Source organism: Montipora capricornis, chromosome 3 (genome assembly GCF_036669925.1).
Source record: "Montipora capricornis isolate CH-2021 chromosome 3, ASM3666992v2, whole genome shotgun sequence".
Taxonomy (NCBI): domain Eukaryota; kingdom Metazoa; phylum Cnidaria; class Anthozoa; order Scleractinia; family Acroporidae; genus Montipora; species Montipora capricornis.
In genome coordinates this window covers 63,625,331-63,635,330 of record NC_090885.1, presented here as the reverse complement: position 1 = coordinate 63,635,330, position 10,000 = coordinate 63,625,331, and the positions used below count along the sequence as shown (strand labels likewise).

Below are 10,000 nucleotides of genomic sequence, written 5' to 3'. Positions count from 1 at the left end.
CTGCCTATGGCTCTACTCCTTTGTTCCTTCAATCTGCCCTCAAGGATTTACGAAACCTCCTTCTTCAAAATGGGTTCCCTCAAGGAATAATCACATTCAATATTGATGTTCTAAAGAAAAATAGAAGCAAGCCCAACATCCCCATCTCTACCGTCCCAAAGAAAGATTTGATCATTTTGTTACTATAGTTTTTTGGGTTTGTCGGAGAGTGACCAGATCTCTAAACGCCTTGAATCTTGTGTCATGAGTTTTGTTCCATGGTTAATCTCAAAGTTATTTTTCTTAACCGGCTCGGCGAATCAAATGTTTCTTTCCCTACAAAGATTGCTTGAATCGTTCCCAAAGGTCGAAGGTTGTTTACAAGGCAAGTTTTTGGGATTGCGATGACTTCTACATCGGCAAAACGAAGCGGCGCTCTCCAAACATGAACACGCATCAGCTATTGCTGATAATTGCGTTCGAGGTACGAGAACGCAACCCCTAATTTGTGTTGTAAGGGAAGTTTTTTCGAGATTGCATTTTCGTCGTCGACACACTTTTGCCTCGCTTTGAGGCGCTTGGTTACGTTTTGCCTCATTTTGACGAACTAACGCACGCGGTGATTTGTGCGTCCTCGGCGTTCATAGCCTGCGAGCAGGCTCACTTGTTAGGCAAGCAAGGGCGCCGCAACCGCGAGTAGGCAAAGCCGGCGAGAAGAATGGGGCGAGGAAAAGTGAGCCTGCACGCGAGCTATTGATTTTTGAATTCCCCGCGTTCGCTGACAAACGCAGCGATCCGATTGGTTAAAAATGACAGGTGACAGAATCCAGTGCAACCTCAGTGCATTTCACGTCACACTTCCAAGGTAACAGACTTCGTTCAAGGAGCGTTCCTCAAGCTTTCAGTCAATTCTGACTTACGTTTTGAACTAAAACAAGAGCAGAAAATAGCTGTGAATTGTTTACTGGAAGGGAGGGATGTCTTCGCTGTGTTGGCGACCGGTTTCGGCAAGACTTTTATTTTTCAGCTGTTCTCTACGGCGATCGAAGTGATAACAATGGAGTGACAGGCATCTACGTGTAAGACGGACGAGTATATCCTTTAAGGATCTGCCTCTTTTGTATGAGACGATAGGGGGATCTTTGAATATTGTGCTAAGCAATGGTTGTTGATGAATTAAATGTCAATTCTGTATTAGTATTTGCTTCAAGTTAGGCGCTGATGAGCGATATTGTGTTACAAAAGGCAAGATTTGCGTGCTTTGTTCACGTTTCTGTTGTAGGGGATGTTTTCTCTCCTGAAATGTAATTTCTGAAAGAATTATGGAAACGAGAGTTTTAGGGCCGGGTACCCTCTTTCGATGAGATTTGTGAATTGCAGTTTTGAATGCTGTTTTTAATAATGAAGCCCTTTTTGACCCCTGGTGGGTGGCAACTTGAGAAATGCGTGCACTGAAATGTTTCAGTAGCTTTGTCCAGTACAGACTGTTTTATAAATCTCTCGCCTTTGAAAACATTTGTGTCAAGGAATGTTGTTTCTGTGTCGGATATTTGAACTTGATAGTGGGATGGTGGCTATTTGCTTGTTCAATGAATTCCGTGACTTCTTCTTTGTTTATCTTCCGGATAGAAAATACATCGATCGGGCGCACGGAAGACAAACACGTTCGGACAAACTCGGGGATTTAATAAATACAACAGTTATGTTATTGGACATCGAGGCCAAAACTTCACTACGGCTGCCATCGCGATTTGAGGCTATGCACAAATTTTGTGTGGACATACGCCAGATTTTCCGGTTCCATACTTAACATTAAAAGAACATTTGCACATTCGGCAACAATCGTTCGCTCGATTCTCGCTTTTCTTCACAGCTTTCTTCGAGGTTTCTGCGCCGTCCATGAAGAGGTTTGACCATCCTCTGCGAAAGTCTTCACGTGCACTGCGCTAACCTGCGATCAGGCGTCCCGTTGTATTTTTGTCATGTTTATTTACATTTTGCTTCGCTCCTATTGGATAGTTATCTGATACATGTGAAATGCCGACTTGACACCTCGCGAGGGGCGGAATTCAAAAATCAATAGCTCGCGTGCAGGCTCACTTTTCCTCGCCCAATTCTTCTCGCCTGCTTCGCCGGCTCGCGGTTGCGGCTCCGCCGCCCTTGCCTAACAAGTGAGCCTGCTCGCAGGCTACGGCGTTCATTATTCTAGCGTTTGGTGAGGTGTGATAATCTTCCATCGTTCATCGTTGAAAAGAGCTGAAAGATTGCTGAAGGTCTGTCAACTGAAGTCGGTAAAATTTTACTTTGGATTAAGCATGGTTCGTCACTGTCCTTGGAAAATGTGTGCGACTCCTCGCGCTTGCATCAAACCGGGTTGTTTTGCTCGGCGGCCGTTGTGCCACAAAGTAAATCTACCGAGATATGACGCTCGTCGGCGCCATTTCATTATGACTTGTGATATATATTTACGGCATTGAAATCAACAAACTGAATTTATTGTGTCCCAGAGTTCAGCACAGAAAAGTAATCTTAGGTCTTTAATACCACAAGCTGAAAAGACTTGCAAGTAACAGTTTCATTTTAGAGTAATTTTCAGTAGTTGTCTACTTGTAGAATTCCAAATAAATTAAACTTGTAATGAGTATCAAATGACTCACAATTTGCAAAGCATTAGACGTTATCAAGGTTACACAACAAAGTCTGTGGTATGAATCGTAAAAGGGAAACAAAACAAAACAAAACTTAAACATTTGAAGTTGTATGTGCGTACTGATGCTGTAATATCTTTATATCGGGGAAGATTTTACGCTCGTTACGCTAAGAACTCAGCTTTATATCGGGAATATCGTTATCTTGAAGATCGTTATATCGGGGTTCTGTCCCATACATTTTACTGTAACTTTTGCCGGGACATAGCATGTTTATCTTTATACCGGGGATATCGTTATATCGAGGATCATTGTATCGGGGTTCCACTGTAATAACATTTCCCTATCGCACGAACCATCCACCCTTCCCCCTCAGTTTCTACCTGTACCAAACCTGTACCGTCCTACACACATCGAACGCACTCGCCTAAGCTTCGATTACCCCTAGTATTATGACTACTGCACATAACATAAAATTAGTCTCCTACGCAGCCGTTCTTTGTGTGGTGTGGGGAGGAGCGTTGCGTGACCACACAAAGAACGGCTGCGTAGGAGACTAAACATAAAATGGGATCATTTTGAAATTCTCGCGTCTGAAAAAATCGATCACCATTGCAAAATAAACGTTGTTTATACATGTACAGGAATTAAACCCGACCATAAGTGCAAATCTTACCAGTGACAAACTGGCACTTTATTAATGTGTCACTGCTATTTTTAAGTCTTACCCAGATCGCTCACAATTTCTATTTAAGTAATGGTCCGGCTAAGAAGCAGGCAGAAAAACAATAGCCCGCGGCAATAGCGTCGGTTAGTTAAAATGTGCCAACATTTTTAATCAAATTAAGTTCGGCTGTTCCCATTGGTGTAAGCAGCTAAAAGCGCGAAATTTGAATTTCAATGAAAAATGTAATCGACTTGCCGTCTAAAAAATTAGATTCTGTTTCGTAGAACAAATCATTATGCCTTCAAAAACTATGTTTGTAAATATCGTCAAGATTCTATGCGCCATTTGCCGATTGGCGAATGGCGCATAGAACAATGCCCAAATTTGGCCGAGAGACAGAGATCAAGGGCATGGGGAAGAAGAAATCCAAAAAAGGCTTTTTTTTCATTTTTTTCTCATCTTTTTTCGACATTTTCCGATATTAGCCAATCAGATGCCTCGATTGGAGCAGCAGCTTCTAAGTACTTTTGCCGCTGGGCTGCCTGCTTCTTAGCCGGACCATTACTTAAATAGTTTTTCATATAATAACGGTTACTTTTGAAAATGTATGTTGCCACATACGAAACGTCAAGTCAGATTTCATAAAATGCATTTCTCCATTATGTTTATCACCGCTTTATGTGTTGTTTTTCTTATAAAACTTCAATGGCCGAAGGACAAGTGTCTCTATGACACGTGCTATCACTTGCCGTGTGACGTCACAAAATGAATTTTCTAAAATGGGGTGAAGTTCGGCGTCATATTTTTGAAAACTTTTGGCAACAAATTGATAAGCAGAACTACGTGAAATCATGCTTTGCTTTTTATGGTTACATTTGTAACTTAAATGATGAGAATTGCAGCTTTTTCTGAAGTCACGTGACCTATTTTCCTTAATTACGTGATTAGTAATTGTAATGGACCTGCTTACAAGGCTAATCCCTAAATAGTACCCAAATAGCAAGAGATTGATACCAAAACAAAGTAGTCGAAATTCCATTTAGTACGCCCCATTTTGAAGGGAACATTTTATTCCTTAGCATCCAATTATAGGTCACGTGACCAAACTTTGAATGTTGTGAACGATCTGTCCAATTAAGGATGCTTAATATAGGACACATACCAAGTCTCAGTAACATTGAACAACATTTTCCTTTCTAACTTTTACTTTGGAATATAATCAAGTGAACCATGCCTTAACATGCCTAACTAGCGCATGACCTCTTTCTTTTGGAGAATTTCAGTTCAGAGAGATGCCTTTTAACACTACTCTCTAGGTATCCTTTATTTTCTAGGCGTATATCAAAGTCTCGTGCCTTTTTCAAAACTAGAATGGGAAAAAATTTTATTCCAAGCGGTAATACTTTCCCTTTATGAACCTTCTTATTTTACGCCTGGTGGGCATCAGGAAATTCTGCTGTGGGGCCTTTTTCTCCAGGCCAGTTTAGAGCACAAATATACATTTTTCACCATAACGAATTCTCGTGTTCAATTGATTAGTCAAGACTTACATTTCTCGACGTCTTACGATGGTTTTGGCAGCGGTATGAAGACTTTCTCTTCCGATTTCTGCAACTCTTTGAGAGATTTCGGCAATGTAAGGTCATTTATCTGGAAATTGTGAGTCCGATTTACAATCACCCCAACAACAGTGTTTGGAACTAACCATTCCTCCTCCTTTTTAGAAACTAGCTCCCCGCGTTCGACCGTCCACCGCGCTATCTATGCCAATGTGACCAGCATCACCTGACCAATCCACGGCCACATTCCAGCTACATTGTAGTTTACAGCGTACATCTTTGATATTGGAAATCCATGTTATGGTCAATTGACACCTGTCAAAACAAGATATCCTCTGGCCAGTATCACGTGAGCATATCTCGACCTCAAGTTAGAGCTCATCGAGGTCAGCTTTTTTTTTAAGTGTACCGCTGACCAGGTACTGGTTTTCGATTGGAACTACAGAAGAAACCAAGAAATTGATTTAATTAAGTAGTAACCGGAAACACCAAAACGCGGACAATTCCAAAACGTTTTATTTCCAATAACCCGGGGAGCTCCAGTTTTAGGCTTGGCTAAATCGATATATTAAAGTTTTCTTCTTATTTCCTTCACTATCGCTTACCTCACGCATACAGTTCCTTTCAGTAGATCGAAATAGTTTGCCGGAGTCTACGCTGGGGGCTCATGTGACAAAGTCTATTTTTAGTAATAGTTCACAACGCTATTGGAAGCTGAGGTTTCGAGAGTTGGTCCTTCAGTCATCATTGACGATGCACCACTTTTCTTTGGAAAACTAATTAGTTAGATATTCTATATTCGACATTTTGATTTCAAAGGAGTTAATAACAGTAAATTTTTCACCCCCCCCCCCCCCCCACTTTCCCTGTAAGCGTTGGCTGTTTTAGGGCGCAAGTTTAGGGGAAATGGGGGTGGGGTTAGTGTGCAATTGAAGGTGGGGGGGGGGGGGGGCGGTTCTTGAGACCTTGGAATAAAACAATCTCATCAAGCGAACATCGAAAAACTGAACTATTCTGTGGCAGCATCCTAACGACTTCTTATGAAGATCGCAGCTCAACTGAATCCCTGAATTGTGTGACGGCTGCAGGTAATGTCGTTTCCCAAACGGCAAGACTATGTAATTATTACAGGCAGGGACCCATGACCCGGAGCCTACAACTCTACTGTGTTCGTGTAACGGCGTTTTCACAGACCGATTTATATTTAGATTGAATTTTCCGCGAATGAGACTCCCACAGGAGCCCGATGACCAATTACAAGATATTAAGCTGACGCAGGAGCCCATCTGGAGCGTGCAACTTCCATACAGCGTCTGTGAAACGGCGTTTTCACAAGTAGGTTTATTTTTAGACTAGCCCTTCCCGCGAATTAGGTCAAAAAACAAAGGCAGTTCCGGTTCGGTGACCCTATGACGTCAGTTTAATTTCTTGTAATTGGTTATCGGGCTCCTGTGGGAGTCTCATTCGCAAGAAATTCAATCTAAAAATAACCTTACTTGTGAAAACGCCGTTGCACGAAAAAAGGTAAGTTGCACGCTCCAGGTGATCGGCTCCTGGCTGACGTCATATGGTCCCCGAACCGAAAATGCCTTTGTTTTTTGACCTAATTCGCGGGAAGGACTAGTCTGAAAATAAACCTACTTGTGAAAACGCCGTTTCACAGACGCTGTATGGAAGTTGCACGCTCCAGATGGGCTCCTGTTACAGGTCATTTTGAAGGTTCGCCATGATTAAGGCGCTTTTGCATAAACAAAGAATTTGCTCTTTGAATGCAGAAGCACATGATCTTGAAGCGTGTAACTTGCAACTCTTCTTCCTTGCAACAACGCTGTGGATTTTATGCCCAAATATGGACAAAAATATGATCGACGCTGCACGCGTGGGAAAATGCACGAGCTACGCCATCCAAATAAGGAAATTTAAAAGACTCCATCGCCAGTTCTGAACTAGCGTTAAATGCTTCAAGGTCTTGAGCTTCTTGTAAATGTGGGAAATGGAGGTCTGAAGATAAACGACGATGACGAAGAATGAACGGAATTTTTCCTCGCAGCTTCATCAAATTTTCGTTTCAAGCCAGTAACGTGAAAGGTAACGTCGTGTAAACTTGATCAGACACTACTGACGTCGTAGTTTGTTTTCTTTTCAGCCATTTCGAGTAAACTTGTACCCCTGACCTACGATGAAAAGTTCGCTTATGGTTGTTTGCATGAGATCCCAATTCCTAATACTACATTGGATACAACAGTCAAACCACAGCAAGAAAGAGCTGTCCTCATGGAGATATTTAACCAAACAAGAGGCCATAGTTGGTACAACTCGTCGCACTGGGGAAACCACTCAGTATCGCATTGCCTCTGGTATGGCGTAACATGCGACAACACAAGCCGCTACGTTATAAGCCTCTTCTTAACAAACAACAACTTGGTTGGTACCCTTCCAACAAGCCTGTGGATGTTGCGAAATTTGCAGGGCTTGTGTATTGGAAGTAATGACGGATTGGAAGGTGATATAGGCGAGATCCTTTCTGCCAACATGACTACTGTATTACGAGTTGATCTTGCCTTCAACAAGCTGTCCGGCCAGATTCCTGGTAAAATTCTCGTGCAGATGAATTCTCTGGTGAAAATTCAACTTTGCTGCCAAATGGAGGATAAACTTTCTGGGGAAATTCCTGAGGACATTGGAAACTTGTCGGAACTGCAAGTACTTAGTCTCGGGGAAAATAACTTGCATGGCAAAATTCCAAGAAGCATTAGTAAATTGAAAAAACTCTGGTTTTTGGATCTTGAAGCTACTAGAGATTTGCAAGGAGGCTTTGAGAATCTGTTCAACTTGTCATCTCTGCGTTTTATGCATCTTTCACTTGCTGGATTAAATGGAACGCTGCCAGATAAATTTGGATTGTATTTCCCTGCGATGATCGAGTGTCTCTTGCCTGGAAATCATTTCTGGGGAGACATTCCCTCAACGATCGACAACATGGCAAACTTGTGGCATTTAAGTTTGGCAAATAACCATTTTACAGGAATAATCCCGAAAGGCATTGGCGCAATTCTCATGTTGCAGATCGTGGACCTTCGAGAAAATCGTTTGACCTCACTGGAGAAAGGACTTCAATTTAAGTCCCAGTCTTTGGAGGTGCTGGTTCTGGCAGGAAATAAAGAGTTGACCATGCGGTTCGACGACTTTTTGGCGTCCATAAGACCGATCAATCAATCATTACGTATTCTAAACATAAGCTTATGCCATTTCTTTGGCACCATTCCCTCAAATCTGTGGGAATTCCAAAGCTTTATCTCTGTGGATTTGAGCGACAACTATATTTCCGGAGATCTTCCATCACCGCCTGATAACATGCTGTTTCTTCTCAATCTTGATGTTTCAGCAAACAACCTTTCTGGACAAATTCCTCAGCAGTTTGCAAAACTACTTGCGTTGGAAACTCTTGACGTTTCAAAAAATCCCCACATGCAGAAAAAGGATGAAAGTGGAGCATTACCGAGTTACATAACGGTAGATTTGACAACTTTAAAGCGCAGAAATCCTTCGGATAGATTTAGATGCCCGAACGCTCGACTTAGCTACAACAATGGCTTAGTGATCTTGGATCCCAGCTACTACCATTATCGTCTTTGCATTTGCGATATCGGTTTCTACGGATCAGGCAACACCTGTTTGCCTTGTATGGAAGGTGCGGTGTGTAAAGACGAAATGCTCCCTGTGCAGAATATGGTCATAAAAGCTGGATATTGGCCTTCGTCGCGTGACAACAACGTGACTCACATGATCAGGTGCTCACAGGTCATAGGTACTAGTTCTCAAGTAATTACGTCATGTAACCCACATGGAATCTGCTATTGTGGCATTAAATGGGAAGAGGACGGAAATAAGTCCTTGTCGAGGCTAACTACAGTTTGTAAGGACTCGTGCATCTGTATGAAAGGAAGCAAAGACCGATTTTGTTCGAAGTGTGAAAGAGGCTTCTACAAACAGGGAATACTCTGTTTCGCTTGTCCCAAATCAAAGACCAGTGTTTACATTTTGGCGGCGCTTGCTGTGCTGACTATGGCGTTGCTAACTCTGGCCTTCTCTGTCTTTTACGAGAACAAGCGTTTTCTTTCAGTCTTATTCGTGTTTATGCAAGTCATTCTCCTTGCAGTTTTAGCCATGCTTCGAATAATTCCTGGTTGGCTACTTGAACTCAATGTTGTGGCCCTGCTTATTGGCCTGGCGGGAAGGGGTAAGGCTGCTAGCGGAATTTTGAAGATCGGTGTTTTTTATTTTCAGACTTTAGACGCTTTGATTTCCAGCAGCGATATATGGCCAGAAGAAGTTCTTGAGGCTCAACGCTTCGTTAGCAACGTGCTAAACTTTCGGTTCTCTGGATTGGCTTGCGTTTTTCCGAGTTTGTTCACGCCACTCGGTGGCCTGATAGCTTTAATTCTTCTGCCTGTCATCTGTATTGCGGCCATTTCTCTTTATTATGCTTTAGCGAATGCTATTCTCAGATTTCGTGGCTTACTTGACAGACGATTCCTTTTGCGTAATAACTGTCTCCACCTTTCTATCGTGTCCCTGAACCTAACCTATTTCCCCATTGTCAAGAAAACTGCTTCTGTCCTGGCTTCATGCGGTGACGACAGTGGTTACCGCTACTTTTTGGAGGCGCCTTGGCTGCAGTGCAATGGTCCTACTTACACCTTGTTACTGGCATTCGGTTGGCTTGCTCTTGTTATTTATGTTTTTGCGGTACCGTTTGCAGTTTTCCTACCACTGCTCCAGAAGTACGTTGGCAAAAGAGACCAACTTGACCCGCATGAACAAGAGACTTTGGACAGCTGGCTTGGCTCTATCTATCTGCCGTATAAAAAGGAGTACCGTTCCTATTTCGAGATCCTTTTTCTCCTTCGTCGTATGCTAATCGCATTCTCACTATCGTTTATCCCGCGGGTACTGTCATTTCAGACCATTGCCGTTTGCCTTGTCCTTATAGCGTCTCTTTGCTTCCAGCTTCTCTTCAGGCCCTTCCGGGACTCCTACCAAAAAATCGCATTAGAAAACACAGCGGAGACCTTGGTTCTTCTCACCCTTCATTTCTCCTTTATGAACATTAGATATGCACTTTTGAATCCAATCAGGTCCTCGTC

General features: G+C 42.6%; 1 protein-coding gene across 1 annotated transcript in view; it reads left to right on the top strand.

Annotated features, from left to right (window-relative positions):
- Positions 1 to 10,000, top strand: part of LOC138043689 (putative leucine-rich repeat-containing protein DDB_G0281931) — a 16,443-nt gene that overhangs the window by 4,086 nt on the left and 2,357 nt on the right. Inside the window, exon 2 of the mRNA XM_068890087.1 lies at positions 7,000 to 10,000. This exon is cut by the window's right edge and continues 2,357 nt beyond it. Within this exon, the coding sequence (XP_068746188.1) occupies positions 7,000 to 10,000 (3,001 nt within the window). The remainder of the gene's footprint in view (positions 1 to 6,999) is intronic.